The sequence below is a fragment of the Leptonotus elevatus genome, chromosome 8 (genome assembly GCF_054856555.1).
Source record: "Leptonotus elevatus isolate MCC_2025b chromosome 8, RoL_Lele_1.0, whole genome shotgun sequence".
In the NCBI taxonomy this organism is placed as follows: Eukaryota; Metazoa; Chordata; class Actinopteri; order Syngnathiformes; family Syngnathidae; genus Leptonotus; species Leptonotus elevatus.
The window spans coordinates 25,403,019-25,427,805 of NC_141246.1; the positions used below are offsets into that span (position 1 = coordinate 25,403,019).

The 24,787-nt window shown below is 43.4% G+C and overlaps 2 protein-coding genes across 2 annotated transcripts in view; one reads left to right on the plus strand and one right to left on the minus strand.

Annotated features, from left to right (window-relative positions):
• The window catches only part of LOC147170302 (uncharacterized), a 16,265-nt gene extending 9,080 nt beyond the window's left edge, over nucleotides 1-7,185 (minus strand). Inside the window, exon 1 of the mRNA XM_086083772.1 lies at nucleotides 6,793-7,185. Within this exon, the coding sequence (XP_085939898.1) occupies nucleotides 6,793-7,171 (379 nt within the window). The 5' untranslated portion in view covers nucleotides 7,172-7,185. The remainder of the gene's footprint in view (nucleotides 1-6,792) is intronic.
• dctd (dCMP deaminase) overlaps nucleotides 1-24,519 on the plus strand; it is a 30,662-nt gene extending 6,143 nt beyond the window's left edge. The window contains exons 5-6 of the mRNA XM_086083770.1: nucleotides 14,190-14,286; nucleotides 24,048-24,519. Coding sequence (XP_085939896.1) covers nucleotides 14,190-14,286; nucleotides 24,048-24,132 — 182 coding nt within the window. The 3' untranslated portion in view covers nucleotides 24,133-24,519. The remainder of the gene's footprint in view (nucleotides 1-14,189; nucleotides 14,287-24,047) is intronic.
• Nucleotides 24,520-24,787: the final 268 nt, after the last annotated feature.

The window sequence follows — 24,787 nt, forward strand, 5'->3', positions numbered from 1 at the left end:
TTTGTGGACGCATCTTGTTGTCCTGTGCTGCGAGGTGAGGTGAGGTGTTTGTTTCCTTAATTTTGCTCTTGCGAGGTCATCTGCCGGCAGCTGCTGTGGGGCACGTCTCTACCCTTCTTCGTTTTTCTCCTTGTGTCGTATTGGCTGCCGTTGCCATCCTCCCCATGTTGTGCTTCTGCTAGTCTGCTAGTTGCTGTTCTCCACTGGTGGCTTATCTGCAACTGTTAGCGCGATTGTATACCGCGCGTACTCCTGGATTACGGCGTCTTGAGGCTGATTCCTCGGCATGGTTACCTATGACTCAGTAAGCACAGATCGCCACACGCTGCCGTGCTTTAGTGGCGACTGCTTTGATGGGCCCCTGCTGGTGATAGCATCGTTTTTCTGTGCCCTTTCCTGTCTTTGAAGGCTTTTTTGCCCTTGATGGTGAAGGGATTGTGTGCCGTCTCCACTCCTAGCCTGTGGCCTGCCCGTTCATGCACTCGGTTGCGTGCCGGATTGTAGCCTCTCCCTGTTATTTATTGCCCTTTTCCCCTGTAGTTGTAGGCTGTGCTAGGTTTACAGTTGTCTTTTCTAGCGTCTTCTGCCGCCTGTACGTTGCCTCGCTTGGCCTCACTGCGCTATGTGGTTTGCAGTTCCTCCTTCAAGCCCAAGGAGGGCCGCGTTGACCGCTGCCTTTGTCGATGCTCGTCTGCCTGACGGTTCGACTGTTGTCGGCTGTTGGTGTTGGGGCGGTGAGTTCTCATCTCCCCCCATCCAGCTCAGTTGGCCCGCTTAAAGCGCCGGGCCGATCATGCTGCTGCGCCTGCTCCGTCAAGGAAGAAGTTTCATGCTGATCATGGACTTGCCTTGAAGGTGGGCTATTTGGAGTCTAATTTGAAGGAGATGAGAGCTCTGGCAAGGTGGTTGACTGGTTAGCATGTTCGCCTCCCAGTGCAGAGGACGTGAGATCGATTTCGGGCTTTGGCCTTCCTGGGAGGAGTTTGCATTTTCTCCCCGTGCCTGTGTGGGTTTTCTCCAGGTACTCCAGTTTCCTCATCCCAAAGACATGCATGGCAGGTTAATTGAACACTCTAAATTAGTGGCGGGCAAACTCGGTCCTCGAGGGCCGGAGTCCTGCAGGTTTTGGAGGTTTCCATCTTCCAACACAAGCTGATTCCAATCAACAGAAATTTTATCAGGCTTATGCAGAACTTGATGATGATCTGATCCTATATCAGCTGTATTGAAGGGAAACATCCAAAACCTGCAGGACTTTGGCCCTTGAGGACCAAGTTTGCCCACGCCTGCTCTAAATTGTCCCTAGGTGTGATTGTGAGTGTGAATGGTTGTTTGTCTCTGTGTGCCCTGTGATTGGCTGGCAACCAGTTCAGGGGTGTACTTCACCTACTGCCCGAAGCCAGCTGGGAGAGGCTCCAGGGACCCTAGTGAGGAATAAGTGGTTAAGAAAATGGCCCTGCCGCTGCCCCTTGCCCTTCTTGTCGTCTCCTTCCCCTCCCCTGGGCCGGGGGCTCCATCCGTGGCCCGGGTCTCGGCGCGCCGGGGGGTGGGTGGTTTTGGTGTTGTGCCCGCCCCGCTATGGTGGACCTCCTGACACCTCGGGTGGGCCCCAGTATCCGGGGGTCGGGGGCTGCCGGTTGGTCGGGGGGGTGGGGGGGGGGTTGTAGAGGTGCTGGGGGGGGGGGCTGGGTTGGGGTGGGGTGGATGGGGGGCAGGGGGGGAGCGGGGGGGGGCTGGGTTGGGGTGGGGTGGATGGGGGGCAGGGGGGGAGCGGGGTCTGTGGACCGGTGGGGTGCCTGGCGGGCCTGCAGTGCCCCGTCCTGCTGCGTTGGGTTGGGGGCGCGGGCCGTGTTGGGGTGGGGGGCGCTCCTGCTCCTGGGTTTGCTCTCCGGCCGGTGGCCCTGGCGGGGTACGGGGGTCGTCCTTTGGCGCTGCCGCGGCCTGGGGGGCCCTGAGGTGTTGCACTTGCTCTGTACTGGCAGGGGTCGACGGCTCCCCTCTTTGGTGGAGATTTTCATGCATGCCAGATCCACCACACCAGCATCTATCGAAACTCAGACACAATCTGCTTCTTCCTCAGGTCATTGAATCGGTGGAGGCTGGTGTCTGTGGATCTCACTCTGCTTCGTTTGTCCTTCCTTCCTTTCCTCAGTCTCTCCTTTGGTCTCTTGAGGTCTCCCTGATTTGTTGGAATTTAGATGTTTCTGGGGTTGGTGAAGAACTCTGGTTGGTGGCCCGGTGGGTGGTGTCTGGTCGGTGCTGGATTTCACTTTCCTTTGTTTTCTTTGGTCCTTCCTCGGGTCTCCTGACGGAAGTGTTGGGTTTAGGTGAACGGTATGGGATTTTTTTAATAGGTTTTTGGTGAACGAATACACACACACACTCACCCACATACAAAATAATAAAAAATAATAATAAAAAAGAGAGCAATGATGATGACATTACCGAATGAACAATACTGAGCTCTTGAAAAAAAAAAAAAAAATTAATTAATTAAAAATTTAAAAAAAATGGATGGATGGACCTATTGAAGGGCCGGCTCCTTTCCACTCTAGATGTGCTGCACCTTTGCCAGTGCCTGTCCAAGATAATGACACAATTTCTATTGCAGCCTCTGGGTCCTTTTTCTGGGACTCAGGGACTGGGTGCGCTTCTCTGGTTTAGGACTCGGGCTCATTTGCCTCAGACCTGGCCTCTTCGCCCTCTGGGCTTGGTTCGTCGGGGAAGGACTCGGTGCACGCTGCTTTGCTTAGCGCCTTGTGGTTGGATTTGTCTAACCTCACCCAGCCGCCTCCTGAGTGTGGCCAGCCCTCCTCTTCTTTCTCGGTCAATGCGTCTCGGGACTATCTGCCGGACCTTCAGTCCTGCTGTGGTGACATGGGGACTTTCTCCCTACTCCCGGCAGATTGCTGCGCCCTGGCAGCCATGGACGGTAGTGCAACTGCAACTTAGACCGTATGCCTAATGTGGAGCCCACTGTGGTGTTCCTTATTGTCTCCCCTGTGAGGTGCCCTCGCCCTCAATGTCGCTTAACTGATGACCTTCTCATAAGGTCGTATAACACTAGCTGCTTGTCTCAGGAACTCCTTGGCTAATCTTCTGCTTGCACTGCTGCATTGCAGAATGCCGATGTGGAGGCAGCCTCATCCTATTGTGACACTGCGTTATGGGCCTTTGCCCTCTTGTCTAGGGAGCATGGAGTTTATCTTTCCTGGTCCACTCGCCGCCAGGTCTAGCTTTGGCACAGTTTCCCTTGTCAGTCTTCCAGAGGGTGCTAGGAGCCTTCCTGTGGTTCCGGGAGAACTGTTCGGTTCAGCTCTGGTGGGTGCTTTAGAATAAAAATTTGTTCTTCTGAAACCAGGCAACAGTTCGCCAGCCTTGCCAGGACCTCCACCCCTCCTGGGTCTTCGAGGGCTGCTCTCTCGGCCTTCTTCCCGGTTGCGGCCTACGCAGCAATTTTGGTCTGCTGGGGGCTCCGGTCCACAGTGAACCTTGCGGAGGCCAGTCGCTGACTTTCATTCTTCTACCCGTGTGTCTCTCAGCCCCTACCCCTTTGTCCTATGGGCATGGAGGTCCAGGGATTGAAGCCATAGGGCCGTCCGTCTGTTACTTCCCATGTCAGCAGCTCAATTACTGGGATGCTCTCGTTTCGGACCACTGGGTGATCTCCACCTTGACCCATGGGTATAGGTTTCAGTTGGGATTGATCAACAGCTTTGAAGCCACTTTCTTTCAAGTCAGCCAAACTGTCACTGTGCTGTGCAGTCATTTACTGACCTCTAAAATACAATAAAGACTTTTTAAACAACTTTGCAAATCTTCTTGCCGAAATCATGCTCAAATATGATCATATCCTCTTCATGGCTGACTTTAATATTCATGTGTGCTGTCCTGAAAAAACATTGACTAAGGACTTTTTAAGCCTTATTGACTCATTTAACCTTGTGCACTGTGCGTCTGGTCCCACACATGAAAAAGTTCATTCTTTAGACCTGATTCTTGTTTATGGTCTCCCGGTGTCAAATATTTTTAAAAAAAAATTCAAAAAAATATATATTTCTTTAGACCTGGTTCTTGTTTATGGTCTCCCAGTGTCAAATCTAAAAATAGTGGACAATGTGATATCTGATCATATGGCTGTTTGCTTTGATGTCAGTTTTCACCCTGCTGCTGCTGTTACATCTACTGCTCCTGAGTAGAGATGTATAATTTTTAATCCCCTTACTGCTGATCAGTTTTCTGATGCCTTTGATGAGGTTTGTATCCCCACTTCAAACACAGAGGGAACTCAGCTTGTGGTTCTACTCACGCTGCCTCAATATACTTGATTCCGTGGCTCCATTCAAAAGTCAAGTCAGACCTCAGCCCTTGTTCAATGAAAAAACACGTGCAGCCAAACAGGAATGCCGCAAAGTTGAACGAAGTTATACGTCTCCTATCAAATCTTGAAAGACGTTACCAGTACACCGTAAAAGAGGCAAAAAAGGAGAACATCTGTTAAATCTTATTCAGGCAAACCGTCATAATCCACATGTACTATTCAAAACTATTGATTCAGTACTCAACCCTCCTCAGCCTACCTGCACAAACTCTTCCCCTGAAATGTGCAATTTTGGGCTGTGCAATTAATCGAAATTAAATTATGATTTCGATTATTACCCTCCACGATTACAAAATTGGCATAATCGTAGAAAAAACATTATTAACTCTTTGACTGCCAACCATTTTCAGAAAAGAGAACATGTGGGTTTAGAGCGTTTTGACTGATCTTTCAAGGTCCACAGAAAATTTTGTTTGGACTATGGAAACAGATACTACCAAATGAAAGATTGAACTCTCATCTTTCATCAGAAAAAAAGTTTGTTTCTAGCTTATTCAGTTTTTCAGTAATCAACAATAGAAAATAGATTAGTTTCACCCAAATTCTCAGTTTTGGACCAAAATACGTAAAAATCAAGCTTTTTGTGAAACGATATTATTTCATGCACTCTAGTGAATTTGACACTTTTTTTCTATGAATGATGCCATAAACACCTAAACAGTGCTTTACTTCTATAAAACACTACCACCAACAATGAAAAAGTGTTTTTTGATAGCAAAATAACAGTTTATTTACATTCAACAGTGTAACAATTTGACAAAACTATTTGGCAAACGATTTACAAATGTGTGCAACTGTGCATGTGTGGTGTGTACGTGTTACTATTTACAATTACATTGTGTAACATTCCCCTGCGTGCAAGGGGACGCAGCAGGATTTGCACCACAGATTGGTTTCACTGCGATTGCCCCTTCGCGTGCAGACCCTACACTTTCTTGCCGGCCTTTTTTTCCGGGGAGTAGCAGGTATGTACTGCAGTGTGTGTTTGGCCATGTTGCCATCAAGTCTACTCTCAGGATCATGATACGGTGACCTGGTGTTGCGTCTGGCTTCCTCGTGCCCTTCAGTTCCCATACCTGCAACAACTTCCTCCTCCTCTTCCCCCTCCTCCTTGTCTTGTGGTAACAGCCACCCTCTCACCACCTGTCGGATAAACTCCAAAAAGTGTTGGCATTTCCCAGGTTTTGTGCAGGATATATGCATTGAACATGCATATTTGAAATGGATAGGCAACAAATTTTTTGTGCCATTTCAAAGTTTTGCGCGTGAATGGGTGTTAAGAGATGTTCTGATCCATCTTATCTACTCCATTCATGGTGGCATTGTAGTCCAGAACACACACTGGTTTCTGGAAAGGCACTCTTTTTTTCTTTTTTTTTCTGTGCCTTCCGCTACACATCCACTGTCCGCATTTCATCTTTGTGAAAAGTAGTCACCATCCTCAATAAACGTTTGTCCTGCCATGCCACAACCAAAACCTTTGTGTTGTGTCTCTCCAGTTTCCCCCCCACCCCACGGCAAGTGATCTCGCTGGGTTCACCCCTGTTTTTCCTCAGTGTTCCACATACATTGATACGTGCTGCCAGGAGACGTTTACACAAGCCGATAGAATTGTAAAAATTGTTCATAAAGAGTGTGTACCCATTTCCTGGCAGACGATCTAGTAAATTGAAAACTGTATCAGGCAGAGAACAGCTGGTACCTACACAAGGTTGCATATAGAAGCTATATCCCGTTTGGGAGTCACACAGGATGTATGACTAGATCCCATATTTTATCGGTTTTTGGGGGTTGTATACTTTGAATGAAAGACGTCCCTGAAAATTCATAATTTCCTCATCAATATAGACATTCCTCCCGGGTTGGAACAGTTCTTTGAATTTCTGGACAATGCGGTTGAAAACAGGACCTATCTTGAATAGTTACTCGTCTGAATTGTGTGACTCGTTGAAATGAAGGAAACTCCAGATGAGCTGGAAGTGGTTTCGAGGCATCGCGTGACTGAAAAATGGTGTTGTTTCTATTTCATCTTGAGTCCAATACATTTCTATACTGGGCTTGTTTATATTCCCAGTAAGAAATTGGAGTGCAAAAAATATTTTTAGTTCGGACACACTTTATTCTGCTCACTGCGAGAAGCTGTGTGAGAAGCGTCGCTTTGAGCCCTATGAGCTACAGCTGAAAGAAATATATACAATTACAATAATATCGAAATACTGTTTTCTTTTGTTGTTGCAGTCTTTTGAAAACACTTATTTTTATTTTTTACCTCTCTTTGTCGTAGAAACCGCAGTGGGACGTCAATTTGAGAACGATCCACGATCTATGAATTGTACATTCTCGTGCTCGCACCTCGCCGGAAAAGTTAGGCAAGTTAATTACTAGCAATCTCATAGCAAGTTTGTGCTTACCTTCACAGTCTTTTGAGGATGAAAGACTGTCCGAATCAGTGTCTTCTCCGTGATCAGACTGTACCCACTCCTCTGATGAATATGCATTGGACTCAGGGTACTCTTTATCGTCCGAATGAACATCCGCCTGTGCAGAAGTGCTCAGTTGTGCACCACGTTTTCCGGCGTTAGCATCGCTAGCCGGTGAGGCTTTACGACGTGGTCGAAGCCGCCGCGTCAACGCTTCAACGTCGGCGTCAACCTCGGCGTCACCACCATCATCATCATCATCGTCATCATCAATGTGCTCTTTAGCACTGGTCAATGCTTTTCCTCTTTGAAAATAATGCTCAAGCGTGAGCTGCTTGCAACCGGTCGCAATTTTCGCTTCCTGAGCCATTCTCCCCTCAACACTCTAGCTTCCTCAGCCATTCTCGCCTCAACACTTTTTCTACTACTGACTCTACTACCCGATCTTGTCCAAAAAGTCATCACTGCCATCTAGTGGCCATAAATAGTTATAATACTAACTCGATCTGCTTAATACTTTGAGCACAGCTGGCCAAGGCTTTCCTCCACCCGTTTCCCTTAAAAAACATAGTTAACGTCTTTTAACGTTTTTGGCGGCACGCATTTGGATTTTACTAAACGTTATTAAACGTTTTGGGCGGTCAAAGAGTTAATAATTGGGCTGAAACGAGTCCTTGTCATTTCTGCCTCGGATACCCGCTGAGATAGTCGTAGTCAAGTAAACGACAGTATGCATGACAGTACACGGGGCTAACGCTGAGAGAAATCCACCTTCAAAATAAACGTACCTTACCAAGTAGTATATGTACATCAATGCATTGTAGCACTTTTATTTTGAAGTTGTTTCCGGAAGCGTGTCGTCGCGGTATAATGGCTGACGACATGCTTGTGAACAACGGCAATATATATGCCCCAAACTGTTGCGACAGACATCAGTAACACTAAGTCCTGAAGTCACGTTCAAGCTCCAATTAAGATCTAATTATGCTGACATTGTATTGTACGCCGCTTGTTGCCAGCGTTTAGCGGCGACTGCTAGTTACCAGCAAACTACCAGCAGCAAGCTAGCCGCACTAGCTAGCAGCGGTAAAGTGCCCGTAGACTGCTGGGATCATGCGACCCTCGTGAGGATTAGCGGTTCAGAAAATGGATTGATGGGACTGTGCACACTTTGATGCTGACAGCCTGACTAATTTGCCGATCCTGCTGATCACTTATTAACAAACCTGGCTTACTTAAATGTGCTATTTCTTTAGCCGACAAAATCGCTATTGTGGGTCTGACATCACTTTAGTTCCATTGACCAAAATCTATGGGGATAGATTTGTCTAAAATCTCACTGTTTCAGAGGAAAATTGTTTGCTGACAAGCACAGTTTAAGTAAAAATAAATAAATAATAATAATAAAAAAAAGTTGATTATCTAAAACTTAAAACCAGTTGTTTGTTCAATTTTACATGCAAATGTGTTTTTTGTCTTCTGCAATTGTAATTGTTCTTTAATAATCAACTTATAAATTCGTATCGGGATTAATCGATATTGGATCGACCTATCCGTGATATGGATCGAATCGCCAGGTACTAGGCAATTCACACCCCTACTGGTGGAGACTATGTATGTCTCGTTCTGTTAGATCTGACTGCAGCGTTTTATACAGTGGACAGCAGTATTCTGTTGGCTCGTTTACAGCACCAGGTGGGCATTAGTGGTAGTGCTCTTGAGTTGTTTAGATCCTATTTGGCTGACAGAACGTTCTGTGTCTATCATATGGTGTTCCACAAGGTTCTATTTTGGGTCCCCTACTGTTCTCATTATACTTACTGCCCTTGGGCTCCATCAGAAGAAAACATGGGTTTTCTTTTCATTGCTATGCGGATGATCAGTGAGCAATTAAATCGCGGTTTGAAAAAACATGATTACGTAATCGTGAAAGGCTGTGATTTAAATGCCCACTGAAACGTAGCGGAAGGAGAGAAAGAGGGAGGGGGAGCAGGAACTTCACAGCTGTAACTAAAGCCTGGCGCCATAAGTGCACGTAATTTTGTTTTTTTTTGTCTCCTGAGACCTTGAGACGAGTGTCTAACATGTTTTAAAACAACACTTCACCGTTTGAGTTATGACTTTTCGGCATGTCGCGCGTTTTGTAAACTTGAGTGTACACGCAAGTGTGCGGCAGCGGTTGATAAATTTGAGTTGTCCTATATTTTGAGGCTAAATAGGTCTGTATGTGGCCATATGTAGTTGTCCTATTTCATGAATGAAAATTAGGACGCACTAAATTATTATTGCTCGTCATTACTCACCGTCATTTAGGAGCCGCCACTGCTGCAGCCTCTTTTAATGTACATGTATTGTAGCGTTGGTGAACTAATCAGGCCAAGCGGCGAACAAATAACTCTTTAATGGCAATTTGCAAGTAACTGTTGGCCATAACCACGCCAGAACACAACAGCTCAGAACGCGCTTAGCTTACCAAAAGTCTGTGTTGCATTCACGGACCATCCAGACCAAGGGAAACTATGCAACCCGCGACCAACCCACAACGATTGCTACAGAATGCTAGTAGTTTAAAAAAAAAATGTACGTCAAATAAGCAGGTATAATTTTACTTTCCCTACACTTTAGCATGTGTGAGTTTACTGACTGGAGATCGCTAAATTCGATTTTTTAAAAATATGTATATTGAACTTATTTATTGATAAATACTGTGTTTAAAAAGTGCAGTGTTTCATGTAATATGAAAAGTTGGATATGTTGAAGTGGTAAGTTGTAACTATAAATGTAAGTGTAGTAGAAAAAAACTGTGATATAATGGCTTCATTTGCCTTTGTCTTAAAAGGAACCCCGACTGTCATGACAAGTTTGCTATTATTTATTTGGTTGTTACTAACATAACTATGAGATTCATTAAAAAAAAAAAAAATTCCAGTTTAATACATTTTGCAGAAACTTTATTTGGACGTTAGAGGTGTGAATCTTGGGGCACCTCACGATTCGATTACGATTCAGAGGCTACGATTTCGATTATAAAACGATTGTTGAAGCACAAGCCCCCACCCCGCCAAAAACTCGTTCTGATCCTCCAACAGGGATGATGACAAAGCTGTGTGTTCTTCTTTCGTCTCTGTTTGGTGGGTCCTCTTCCCCTGCAACAGGTGTTCCTCGTCCTCTCGCTCAACTTGCTGTAGGTAAACACATGAGAAAAACAGGTAAACAAAAAGGCTCAAATGTTTATCACAACTTCATTGTTAACTGGGCATTTGATACAAATTATTGAATTGGATTACAAATTGAATTATGTGCACAATAAATAAATGCTATATAATGCACAGAGTCAAACTTTACAGGGAATATTAAATAATAATATATAATAAAAATTGCAGAAATACCTGTAGTTGTGCTCCTCTCTCTCCTCCGACGACAGGAAGGGCAATTTTTTTTAAACGAGGATCGAGAGCAGCAGCTGTCTGAAGTTTGCTTCTCCTGGTCGCTGCTGTATCTCTTGCTGAGGTCCTCATGTATGGCTCTCTTTATCTCCCTGACCAGTAGAGACACCCCAGGACTATCTTTTGTCTCGTTGAGAAGTTTAGCTTGCAGAGGAGCAATCAGAGAAATGGTGGGGCTTCTCTCTGCTGACAGGACAGTTGTTGCATCTCTCAGGGGCTTAAGGGCTGCCATGACATCCTCAGCATTTGTGACATCAGCCTCACTGGGTGTGCATAAGTATTTTTCTGATCTTCTCACCTGAGGGGAGAAGAGTGTGGCGGTGATGGCAGGCTGTTGCTCCAAAAACCTGCTCACCATCTCAAAGGCACTGTTCCATCTAGTACAACAGTCAACCTTCAGTTCATGCTTAGGTATGTTAAGCAGCCTCTGGTTCTCTTCAAGCTGGTGTGTGCAGATGGTGCTGCGGTGGAAAAAAGTACCAATGCGTCTCACTCTCCCTAACAGTCTGGCCACACTAGGAACCTTTAGGGCGCGTTGAACCACAAGGTTCAGTGTGTGGGCATAGCATGTCAGATGGCTAAAGTTACCCAGCTGGGCAGCGACAACCTTATTAGCTGCGTTGTCTGTAACAACAAAAACATATATATTTTTTAATGTTCCATTCTTTTGCAGCACTGATTAGCAGCTCTCAGCTGTATTAGCACCCGTGTGGCTTTCATGCATTGCTCGTTTGAAGCACGTGTGCTTTCAGCTCCCACCCATCGGTTATAAAATGGGCAGTTACTGTAACAAACGATTTGGTGGTTACAGATGTCCACGCATCACATGTAACGGCGACTCTGCCTACATTCAACAGCGATGACATGATTTCTACTTTCGTCTGCTTGTAGATAGCCGAGACTGCCGTGTCAGTGAAATAGCGTCGGAATGGGATGACGTACCTCGGCTCTATTGCTTTCAACATTCTTCGAAATCCCCGATTTTCTACAATGGAGTAAGGTTGCAAACCCATTGCAATTAAATCTGTGATGCCTTTCGTAATTTGTTTTGCCTTTTGCGATGTGGGTGGCAGTTTACCCAGAGTTTCCTTGATGGTTTTCTGGATGCTACTAGTAATAACGGCCAGCTTTCTCACCCTTGTTGGGTGAAAGTTTCTACAACATTTATTAAACTGAAAAGGATTTTGGGAAAATGAATCTCATTGTTATGTTAGTAACAATCAAATGAATAATATAGAGCAAACTTGTCATGGCAGTCGGGTTTCCTTTTTAAGATCCTGTAATCTATAATAGATCTGATATTGTTTATTATAATTAACTTTTTGTTGGGGGAAAAATTAATTGAAAAGAGCCGTGAATTTTTTTTTATCGCATGTGATATCGCAATCGCAATTTTGGGAGAAAAAAACACAATTAGATTATTTTCCATAATCGTTCAGCCCTAGTCAGATTTATGTCCTGCTTAGTAAAAAGCACGCTTTCTCATTGAGGCCACTTTTGTCATGTCTGGAGGAAATCAAAGCCTGGGTGGCTTTAAATTTCTTGAACTTCAATGAGAAGAAAACAGAAGTTATGGTCTTTGATCCCAGTGGCCCTTCTCATCCTGCTGATTTGGGTCTTTTGGCACACAATTTTAAACAAACAGTCTCAAACTTGGGTGTTAAGATGGACAGTGATTTTAAACTGGACCGGCAAAGTGCTGTTGTCAAATTCAGCTTTTTTCATTTTAGGCAGCTGGCTAAAGTAAAGACTCTCCTATCGCAGCACCATTTAGAAACGGTAATCCATGCCTTTGTTTTATCTCGGCTGGATTATTGTAATGCACTGTATTTTGGAATCAGCCAGTGCTCCCTCAAGCGTCTCCAGCTGGTCCAAAATGCTGCTGCTCGTCTCCTAACTGGTGCCCGAAAGAGGGAGCACATAACCCCTATCCTAGCCTCTCGTCACTGGTTGCCCGTGAATTTTTAGAGTCCATTTTAAGATTATTTTGTTTTAAAATCTCTAAATGGTCTTGCCTTACCTCGCTGAGCTCTTGCACCCCTATGCACCTGCCTCAGATCAGCAGACCAGACACAACTGGAGGGTACCGAGCGGAGGCTTAGAGGGGATCGAGCCTTTGCAGTTGCCAGTCCCTCCCTTTGGAATGACCTTCCACAAAATATTAGGCAATCTCCCTCTCTATCAACTTTTAAAACCCGTCTTATTCTTTCTTATTCTTCGGCTTTTGACGCACCAAGAGACTTAGCATTGTTTCGGTGCTTTGTGGTTGGTGTCTTTTGTGTTATGAATCTGATGTTTATTTATTTATTTATTTATGTATGTACATTTTATTTACTTGTATACTTACTAACAATGCTTGTTTTGTTCTTGTCTTCTCTTTTACTGCATGTACAGCACTTTGTATACAGCAATGCTTGGTTTAAAGCGCTTTATAAATAAAGTTGAGTTGAGGTTTTTCTTTAAAATTATCTGTAACTTTTGGGTGGGGAATTATATGTACACGTGGCATCGGTATTTGGTATCAGTATCGGTGACTACTCAAAAGTTGAATATGTATCGGTCGGAAAGAAGGTGGTATCGAACATCCCTAATCCTGACCATGCACCATGACGTGCAAGTATTCTGTAAATTCACTTTCTTTTACAGGTAACATACTTGAAGTTAAAAGTTCCAATAACAATATGACTACTATGCCAAAGCATTCATTCATTAATACGGTTCTGCAATAACATTGGGTCGTTTTCTTCTTCTTCTTGTAAAAGTTCCAATAACAATATGACTACTATGCCAAAGCATTCATTCATTAATATGGTTCTGCAATAACATTGGGTCGTTTTCTTCTTCTTCTTTTCCTTTCGGCTTTTCCCTTCAGGGGTCACCATTCTAACACTGTCTATCCTCTGCATTCTCTGCTCTCACACAAACTACCTTCATGTCCTCTTTAACTACATCCATAAACCTCCTCTTTGGTCTTCCTCTAGACCTCCTGCCTGGCATTTGGAAACTCAGCATCATTCTGCCAATATACTCACTATCTCTCCTCTGGACTTGTCCAAACCATCTCAGTCTGGCCTCTCTGACTTTATCTCCAAAGCCTCTAACATCTGTTGTCCCTCTGTACTCATTCCTGATTCTATCCATCCTGGGCACACCGAAAGAGAACCTTAGCATCTTCATCTCTGCCACATCCAGCTCTGCCTCCTGATTTTTCCTCAGTGGCACTGTCTCCAGACCAAACAACATCGCTGGTGTCACCACAGTTTTATAAACTTCACCTTTCATTTTAGCTGAAATTTCTATCACACTTCACACCTGACACTTTTCTCTACCCGTTCCAGCCTGCCTGCACACGCTTCCTCACTTATTTTCCACACTCTCCATTACTCTGGACTGTTGACCCTAAATACTTTAACTCTTCCACCTTCTTGGTCTCTTCTCCCTGTAATCTCACTCTTCCACTTGGGTCCCTCCTATTCACACACAGATACTCCGTCTTGCTACGACTAACCTTCATTCCCCTCCTTTCCAGGGCAAACCTCCACGCCTCTAGCTTATCCTCCACCTGTTCCCTGCTCTCACTACAGATCACAATGTCATCAGCAAACATCATAGTCCATGGAGATTCCTGTCTAACCTTGTCTGTCATCCTGTCCATTACCATAGCAAACAAGAAGGAGCTCAGAGCTGATCCCTGATGTAATCCCACCTCCACTTTGAACTCCTCCGTCACACCTACAGCACACCTCACCACTGTCTTACAGTCCTCATACATGTCCTGCACCACTTGATCTACTCCAGACTTCCTCATACAAAACCACAGTTGCTCTCTGGGCATCCAGTCGTAAATACTAAATATTGTGTATATTAAGAAGGTATGCAAATAATTATTTGTCTAATTTATTTTTGTTTATTGTTGCTTTATGAAACTTACCCTCTGTCCAGGAATTAAGACGGTGGTCTATCTTTCTGATAAATACCATGCCACACCAGAGATGACTGCCTCAAGAAGACTACTGAACATGGCAGGAGTACAGTTCCAGTGAGTAACCCTTTCATGTGTTGGACTTCATGTTGCCAATCCAAATGAAGGTTTTGCTTGTCCTAACTTTCTTCCTCTGAATCATTTCTCAAGGTCTTGAGATCTCTCTTTTTATTTGCCAACAATACAAAAGTTAAAAACGTAATAGAAGTGTATGAAAATAAGTTACCGTATTTTCACGACCATAAGGCGCATTATAAGGTGCAGTCAGAGTTACTGGTGCTATTTCTGTGTTTAACACACACATAATGTGCACCGCACTATTGGTCGCAATCACGGTTAAACATACGCCAACTGAGTCCGGTTGAAGTAACAATGTAAACAGTGAGTTCAGTTGTACTTGAAGTATATAACAATGTACTCACGTTGCTTTTGAGCAATCTGCTAAACCACAAATCCTCAAAGTCCTCATGATCTTCTGTATCCGAAACAAACAACTGGGCAAGTTCTCCATCAAACACGCCAGGCTCTGTCTCATTGTCAGATTCGGTCTCGTTGTTGTGTCCTCAGAAATTATGCCGGCTTTTGCGTTTGCCCAAGCATTCACGATCCATTGACAAATTGTGCCATAACTTGCACGGTGCTACCTCCAAGTCTTGGTAAAGCTGTGTTCGCCAGCCTCCCGGAATGATAGCAAGCTCCGCGTTCATTTGCCAAACTTTATTTTTCACAGCGACTGAGAGATGTGCGTGCATTTGAGTCACAGAGATAATGAAGGAAAGGTGATGCATGGAAAAAACAATCTGGTGTCTTTAGTATGTAGTGTGATCTGTTTAGCTACACTGTGTAGACTTGCACCACTTCAAAGTGACTTTTGCGATGTCTGTTGCTGTAAGTGCATGTTGTTCAATAAAGCATTTAAAAAAGAAAAGGATAAAAAAAGGAAACTATACACTACTATATGTAGTAGTTTAGCCCCGGACACCCCTTTTCATTTGATATGTTCCATCTCCCTCAGTCCCTGCACGAGCAGACCGTTCACTTTTGGAGGAAGTTGTTAATCAAACAATTAACTTGTAAGTTGCTCGTTAAGCTCTGAAACCAGAAAAAAAGAGGGCACATGCTCACTTAACATGCATGCTTTAGCACCATGGCATAAGTTTGAACAGTCACAACAGGCAGAGCGAACACCAGTAACGGAGGGAGATCTTGGGGGTGGGGTGGGGTGTAGTCATGGGGAGAGCTAGAGGAGGGGCTGGAGAACTCGCCACCAAGTTGACTCTTCCATGCACTCATGTCAGGTCCACCTCTTGTATATAAGCAATGTGTCGCGGGAAGTCCTCCCACACAGTCAGATTTTGGGCCTTGGTCCACACACAAGCGCACCGTCGATTTTTTTTAAATAAAAAATTTAAGACTTTAAAGTGCGCCTTATAGTCATAAAAATACGATATTATTAGAACAAGTGCGTCTTTAGCCAACATGTTTTTAGCCAACTTTAGCTAGCAGTGCATCTCAGAAACTTGCCTCGAATTTCTCGCCTCTAAAGTCACTTCACAAATTATTTTTCTATTAATTAAATTTTATGTATTCATCCACTAAGGCATGTCACACTGACGACGGTGAAACACTCATGCAAGCAGCCGAGCTCCCGCCAGAGCAGAATGACAGCAAGTCGTGATTGAGTCTAAGGCTATGTTCACACTGCAGGTCTTAATGCTCAATTCTAATTCTGTGATTTTTGGGTGAAATCTGTATTTTTTTTATTTTTTTTTTGAACAAGCGTTCACATTACCTATTAATTGCTACCTCAGTCTGTCTGCTGTGTGGACGTAATGCGTCCCCAAAATGACCCGCATGCGCAGAAGAATATACGTCACTCACAACGCTGTGTTTGCGGAAGTAAATACATATGGTCCAGTGTGTCAGGGCCACAGACTTTTATAAGTCCGCCGTCGGGGCTCATATTTTTAGCTCATATTTACAGAGGACTGATGCAGGAGGAGATCGAAATAATATTTTGTGAAAATAAGGCGAGCCTGTTCGAGCACCACATCGCACAGAGACCTCTCCTTTTTTTCCCCTCCCTAACGATGACGTCACGTCATTGCCGCACGTAATAAATGAGCCGCCTGCATGGCTAACTTACTAATATCACCACCACAAATGTCATCTTTATACTTCATGTTTCAAGTGGGATTTAATTAGTCAAATATAAACCCACAACCGTTACTGGAAACAACTTTGTTGATTCATGTACGTTTCCCGAGCTGTGCGAACCTTGTGGCTGCATCAAGCATAAATCAAGCTTAATACGCCCGGCCGTTCAGACTGCGGTCGCATTGCAAAAATTCTGATACTATCTGATCCAGGACCACATATGAAAGTGACCAAGGTCAGATATGAAAAAATCAGAATTGAGCCATTCAGACTGACATAAAAAAGTCAGATAGAGGTCGTATTTGGGCAAAAAAAATCCAATCTGGGTCACATTTGCCTGCAGTGTGAACGTAGCCTAAAAGTTGTGAAATGACTTGTATGCAATAATGTAGGCTAATATATTATAAATAATATATTTTGATTACTCCTTGATGTCGTTAATTTCACGAAGTGTCACAAATGAACTGGGTCGCAGAATACTACCACAAAATTTCATTCTCAAGTGAGATGAAATTAAAATCAAATATGAGCTATATTTTTATAGTCAGGAACCCAGTTGCTGCCAGCAGGATCGAGCAGACTACATCAAACGACACCTTAATCACCAACTCCTTCAGATTCACCTCCAATGGGCACTAAGGGTTAATATTCGGATTCACTGCATGCCAGTGGGTTAATTCTATAGGTGCTGTCCCCCCCTGGCTGGGCGTGGGTGGCTCTGCCCCTCTGTTGGCTGCTGGGTGGCGGCTGCGTCTTGGCCGTTCCCTGGGTCTCTTGAGGGGTGCTACGTTGTGGGGCACACCCTGGTGGCGCGGTCCGTCGCTCCGGGCCCGGCGACGCGGTTCGGGGCCTGTGGGCCGCCGGGGTGCCCCGTGGTCCATTGCAAAAACAGTGTGGTAGCCAGTAACTCACCTTCCCACTTGGCTGAGCACACCCTACAAATGATTTTGGATCCCTTTAAATACCCCCAGCCCCTCCTTCCGGGCAAACCATTTAGGCAATCATGGGGTATAATACCAAACAGTAACCAAAAATAACTAAAGCATGTAAATAAATAGCATCTGCAACATATATTAACCATAACAAAAATCCTCCATTCACAATCCGTAACTTAATCTCTCAAAAAACCAAACTCGTTAAATAATAAACCAAACTAATTTTGTTGTATAGTGCATAGCCATGTCACACTTGCGGCAAAAAGCGCTATTTAAGTGGGAATCCGGAAGTGCTTCGGTTTGGTCCGGTGTTTATTGTCCAACGACCCCGCAGTTCTGGTGATGTGCTGTGTTGTCGTCATCCTCAAAAATGAAATTTTGTTCAGTCATTGACATTGCATCTTCAAATAAATCAAGCGATTTACAACACTCGAGATTGGTGAATCATTTGTAAAATAAATACATAAAAATAAAAAAGTACACACGTGGTGGATGATTATTGGTATTGATTTTTGGAAAAAATAGTTAAATTGATCAAATTTTGATTGAGGTAGCAGCCCAAGACTAGTGATATACAGGGCCAGTGCTGGTTCTGGCAGGGCCACCACCCAATAAGGATTAATCCATCCTATTTCTGACAAATTATCACTTTTATATGACTCATAGATGTGAGGTTTCAATTTAAATTCCCCCAGTTATGTGCTGTAACTGTCATCTTACGTTTGTATGTTTCTCTTGACGTCCAGTCAGCTGTTGCTAACTCGGCATTGCTCAGATTCTATTCCCTCCCCCAACACACACACACATGTTGGGTTTACATGTCTAGTGGGGACATCTCATTGACATAATGCATTTCCTAGACCCTTACCCTAACCCCAACCATCAAAAATTATTGCCTACACCCATTCTTTAGGCTAACCTCAACCATAACCCAAGTTTTAGAGGTGCGCGCGTGTGTGTGTGTGTGTGTGTGTGTGTGTGTGTGTGTGTGTGTGTGTGTGTGTGTGTGTGTGTGTGTGTGTGTGTGTGTGTGTGTGTGTGTGTGTGTGTGTGTGTGTGTGTGTGTGTGTGTGTGTGTGTGTGTGTGTGTGTGTGTGTGTGTGTGTGTGTGTGTGTGTGTGTGTGTGTGTGTGTGGGTGGTCGTCATCCTCAAAAACGAAATTTTGTTCAGTCATTGACATTGCATCTTCAAATAAATCAAGCGATTTACAACACTCGAGATTGGTGAATCATTTGTAAAATAAATACATAAAAATAAAAAAGTACACACGTGGGGGATGATTATTGGTATTGATTTTTGGAAAAAATAGTTAAATTGATCAAATTTTGATTGAGGTAGCAGCCCAAGACTAGTGATATACAGGGCCAGTGCTGGTTCTGGCAGGGCCACCACCCAATATGGATTAATCCATCCTATTTCTGACAAATTATCACTTTTATATGTGTGTGTGTGTGTGTATATATATCAAGAAAAAGCTTGTGACAGGGTGCCCAGAAAGGAACTGTGGTTTTATATAAGGAAGTCTGGAGTGGCAGAGAAGTATGTTTGGCTGGTGCAGGACATGTATGAGGACTGTAAGACAGTGGGGAGGTGTGACGGAGGAGTTTAAAGTGGAAGTGGGATTACATCAGGGATCAGCTCTGAGCCCCTTCTTGTTCGCTATGGTAATGAACAGGATGACAGATGAGGTTAGACAGGAATCTCCATGGACTATGATGTTTGCTGATGACATTGTAATCTGTAGTGAGAGCAGGGAACAGGTTGAGGAGAAGCTAGAGGTGTGGAGGTTTGCTCTGGAAAGGAGGGGAATGAAGGCCGTAGCAAGACAGAGTATCTGTGTGTGAATGGGAGGGACCCAAGTGGAAGAGTGAGGTTACAGGGAGAAGAGACCAAGAAGGTAGAGGAGGATAAGTATTAAGGGTCAACAGTCCAGAGTAATGGAGAGTTTGGAAAATAAGTGAGGAAGCGTGTGCAGGCAGGCTGGAACGGGTGGAGAAAAGTGTCAGGTGTGATGTGTGACAGAAGAATTTTCAGCGAAAATGAAAGGCAAGGTTTATAAAACTGTGGTGAGACCAGCGATGTTTGGTCTGGAGACAGTGCCACTGAGGAAAAGACAAGAGGCAGATATGGAGGTGGCAGATATGCAGATGCTGAGGTTCTCTTTGAGAGTGACCAGGATAGAATCAGGAATGAGTATGTCAGAGGGACAGCACATGTTAGAGGCTTTGAAAATAAAGTCAGAGGCCAGACTGAGATGGTTTGGACATGTCCAGAGGAGAGATAGTGAGTACTGAACTAATAATTAATAATAATAATACATTTCATTTGAAGCGCCTTTCAGGACACTCAAAATCGCTGTACAAAGTGTTAAAAAAAGCACAAAACTAAATACAATCGATAAAACAAGGTAAAAATAGATAAATGAAGTGAGAAATGTAATGTAAAAGGTATAGTTATAAATGGGTGGAATAAAACAGCTTAAACAAGTAGGTTTTAAGTTTAGTTTTGAAGGGAGTCTGTGGCACGAAGGTCAGGAGGGAAGGAGGGAGTTACAGAGCTTGGGAGCAGAATAGCTGAATGCTCTGTATTCTATAGTGGTCAGGCGAACACGAGGAACATGTACTTGGAGGGTGGATGAGGAGCGTAGTAATTGGGTAGGAGTAGTAATGTGAAGCAGGTCAGATATGTAATGTGGAGCAAGGTTATGTAGAGCTTTATAGGTGAGGAGAAGAAGTTCGTAGTGAATTATTTGTTTAATGGGGAGCCAGTGGAGTTGTTGAAGGATGGGGATGATGTGGTGGGAGGTTGGGGTGTGTGTAATGATATGTGCTGCGGAATTTTGGAGGAGTTAAAGTTTGTGAAGAGATTTATTGGTGAGGCCGTACAGCAGTGAATTAAGTAGTCAATGCGGGATGTAATTTTTTGGTTGATAATTTTATTGAACATGTAAACATAAAGAAAACACATTACAAGTTTAAAATATAAATTGAAGTAAAAAAGAAAAACAAGAATAGAAAGAAAGAAAATAGTTTATATGTTCAAAATGGGTAGGGAGAAGTTAAAAACGTATCTCGTCCTAGATGACATCTTTTCAGGTGAGTTCCAAAACCATTCTGCAAATTAACACCTTTTACAGAAACACAGCTTTGCTTAATATTTGTTCTTGTTTAAAAAAATTGTAGACACTTGTACCCCTTATGTTATAAGGACTCTCTCTAATTTCAAACAGCTTCTGCTTACTGTGGCAGAGTAAATTGTTGTGTACTCTATACATTATTTGTGCCATTTTAAATTAAATTAAGTCATAGAATTTCATTGTATTTGATTTAATAAATAGAGAATGATTTGGTTCTGTATATTTTGATCGATTTATAATTCTTATGGCTCTTTTTTGCAGTTTGAAAACGGGATCGGTATTTGTTTTATATGCATTTCCACACAATAGGTCAGATATGGTAATAATAATGAACAATATATTGTGTATAATGATTTCTTATTTCAGGACATCCTTAGTTTTAGAGAGTATCGCTATAATTTTTCTCATTTTCCTTTTGACATTATCTGTGTGTGACTTCCAACTTTTCATCAATAACTACTCCAAGATACACTCTTTCTATTTCAATTGAATTTGCCATCATTTTTACCTGTTGTGTGGTTTGCCTAGTACCAATTAAGCTGTGAACAAGAATTGCAGTGGTGTGAGGGGTAAGAGATGGGCGGAGGCGAGAGATGTTCCGTAGATGGAAATAAGATGAGCGAGTAATGTTATTGATATGTGAGTGAAAGGCGAGTGTATCGTCAAGGATGACACCCAGACTCTTAACCTGAGGGGAGGGAGGAATGGGTGTATTGTTAATGAAGATAGAAAAACTGTTCAGCTTGGTGAGGGTGGATGGGGTGCCAACAAGTAGAATCTCAGTTTTGTAGCTGTTTAATTTGAGAGAGTTTGAAGAAAACCAGGCGTTGAGCTCTTGGAGGCAGAGGGCAAGGGCGACACGTGGAAGGACTGAAGAGGGTTTGGAAGAGAAGTAGAGCTGGGTGTCATTTGCGTAGCAGTGAAAGTGGATGTTATATTTGCGGAAGATGTACCCAAGTGGGAGAATGTAAAGGACCTTTTTTTGTGTGTGTGTGTATTAGTGTAATAGAAGCATTTTTGAGAGAGCGGGGAACAATACCGGTAAGTAGGGAAGAATGAATAATATTGGTGATGAAAGAGGCATCTGAGAACAGGCAGAATTTAACAAGTGTTGTGGGAAGTGGATCAAGATGGCAGGTTGGGGGTTTTGAGTTGACAATAAGCTCGGATATGGACGGAATGGGTGGAAAAGTTGGAAAACGGGATTGTGGGGGTAAGAAGTCGGGCGGTAAGATCAGCTGAAACTGGACATGGAGTCAAATGTTGATGAATATTACTGATTTTGGAAATGAAAAATGACATGATTGAATCACAGGTGTAGGTAGAGTGCATGTGTACAAAGGATTTATGATATTAGAGAGGAGAGAAAATACAGTTTTGGAACTGTTTTGATGTGTTTGAATCAGTCCAGAGTAGTAGGCAGATTTGGCAATATTGTCCTTGTAAACACTTAAGTGTTTTTTGTACATTTCTTTGTGAATAGGTAGTCCAGTTTTGTTGTAAAGACGTTCCAGTTGTCTTCCTTGAGCTTTGAGTTGGCGGAGAGCTGTTGTGAACCAGGGAGCAGAAGGGGTAAAGGAAACTGATCTGGTTTTCAGAGGTGCATGAGAATTCAGAAGTGAATGAAGATGCGTATTGTGGGAAACAAGGTCATCTGGAGAGCTGTTGGCAGTTGTTGGAGGAAGGCTGGTAATGTCGGTAGAGAAGGTGTCAATGTTGATGTCCTTGATGTTGCAGAATTAAAGGGTTTGGGGAACGGTGAGTTTGGACAAAGAGAGTTGAACATTGAAAGTGATAAGAAAATGGTCAGTGTAAGGAAGATATTGTGATATGCAATCAGAGGGAGTGATGACAGAGCAACAAAGTCCAGAATATTACCATTATTATATGTTGGGAAGTGGATTTGTTGTTGTAGACCAAAACTATCTAGACAGGATGTTAAGTCTTTTGAAAGTTGATCAGTGCTATTGTCCAAGTGGATGTTAAAATTGCCTAGGATGACTACGTTTTGGGCTAGTGATGAGAGGTGAGTGAGGAGGTGGGAGAAGTCATAATAAAATCCTTGTTTTATTTTGGTGGGCGATAAAGAGTTACTAGAGCGGTATTAGAATGACCAGGAAGTAATGAGGCACAATATTCAAATGAGGAGAATACGGACGGGGCCAGTAGTTAAGACAACTTTCCAGCTGGCACGGTGGAACAGAGCGACACCTCCACGCCATTGTGGTCGGTCGGCAAGGACATCTCTGATGAAATGCCCCTTGGTGGAAAGTGAGCAGATGTTGACGAGGGCAAATCGGACTGTGGCGGAGGTATTGCAGGTAGGAGGATTAGCCGCTTTGGCTAAGCTAGCTAGGTCACGGTGGTTGCTAGTCCGGCAAGGACGGCGGACGCGACAGTGAGTAGTAGACTACGTTGAGGTAATGCAAGGAGTCATTGAGAATTGACTTACGGGATGCCGAAAATGGATGGGGGAAGTGGAGCAGCAAAGAACGCGAAATGCTGGAGTTTCAAAAGCTCGACGACGGTGTACTGATGGAATGCAGCATATGAGTTGGTGAATGATAAACTGGCTGTAAGCCAGCAAATCATGGTCTTGACAGTCAGCATGGCTCCGTGTGAAGATAGACAGGTGGTAATCAGAGGCAGACCAGCGCGAGATAACAAGTAAAATCCAGGCGAGTCGAATCCAGTGATTGGAATGCAGAATTATGTGCAGATAGTAAGTCAATATTCATTTAAAGAAACCCTATTAATTTCAATACAGGGCGTCCTCGAGTTGCGTTCATACGCGACCTACGTCGTTTCGACTGTACGGCGCCCGTGCCTCGTCTGTAGCACCTTCTTTTTTGTTCATTTCCCACAGTAATCACGCCATTTCAAAGTTAAGTTGTTGTTAACTCCGTGTTTAAGTTTGAATTAGCCCCGCTCTGCCGTCCATTAGCAATGAATGTGGAAATAAATGCGGAAACACGAAATATTGGTTCCGGCTCTTCCGGGTCATGCAAATATGGAACTCTGCCGTAACTTGAGGACTCCCTGTAATATGCAAAAAATATGTTCTTAAACTATGTACGTTTTATTAATATAATCATAGATCTTGTAATAGCTAATTATATTACAAAGGTCACGCCGCCATCACGACCGTAGTTAGCCTGGTGGTAGATACAGCTCATGTTGTGTACCCAATGGGTAGACCACCGCTTACCTTCCACATCTGGGGCCTGCAGGTGGTCGTCGCAGAGTTCCGTGATTCAGGCTCCCGCAACTCGTCTCCCTCTGCTTTGCTCTTGCTAGCTTCTCCCGCTAGTTGTTTGTGTTAGTTGCTCTTACTCACCGCTCATGCTAGTTCCTGCTCTCCAGGTTGCTCGCTTTCTTGCTCGCTCCAAATGATAATTGGTAGTATTTGGTGGTATGTCTGAAGAATCGTAGTGTGTGTGCTTGAAAATCATTGCATTCTATTTGTCAACCACTAGATGAATTCTACCCACTGTACTTTTAAGAAAACAGTGCTGCAATTTGTCTGTGACATTGGTTTGTTTTTGTGTGCATGTGTATCCTTCAGTTTCCTCTTTCTTCTTATTTTTAGGCAATTCAAGCCCAAAAGAACTGTGATTACCATTGATTTTAATTCCATAAACCACACAACAATGCTGGACAACTCAACAAAGTGACCAAGCGAATTTCTGGTCTTGGGCAGCCAAGAAGATGGAACCCGTAACACAGTGTGGCTTTTTTGGTGCTTATTTTTTATTTTTTAAGACCTGCATCTTTAATGTTTTGTTTAGACTATATATGACTTACTCTCTTTTGCATACTGGTGAACCAGGAGAAATATAGACACATTTTTCATTGAAAATGAAATTGACAGGCACCTACAGGTCTGCAGTTTTTAAGTTTAATGATATTTTAAATTGTACATCTTTTTTCTTTTAAATGTGTTTATCTTTGTTTTAGTCCAAAGACGTTCCCAGACGAAGGCAAAGGACAAATTGTGGTTCAGGTCCTTGAAATGTCACTTTTTATCATGGAAGCTGACATTAAACTGTTACGTTTTATAACCATGAGCTGTGTCCAATTAATCATATTTTGAACTCTTGCTTTCCTGTCAGTATTGTGAAGACTGTTTGTCCATGGTGCAAAAACATGTCAATTATTTTTTTCTTATTTTTTTTTATTTATTTTTTATTTACAAGACTCAGAAGGATTTATTTTGCCTGAAATTTCCATTCCACTAAAATTACTTCCCATACCCTTTTGCTTTAGTACTGTTAAAAGTTTTAGGACAGAATGAGCTCTTGTATTTTCACTTATCCCTTAGAAGCTGTC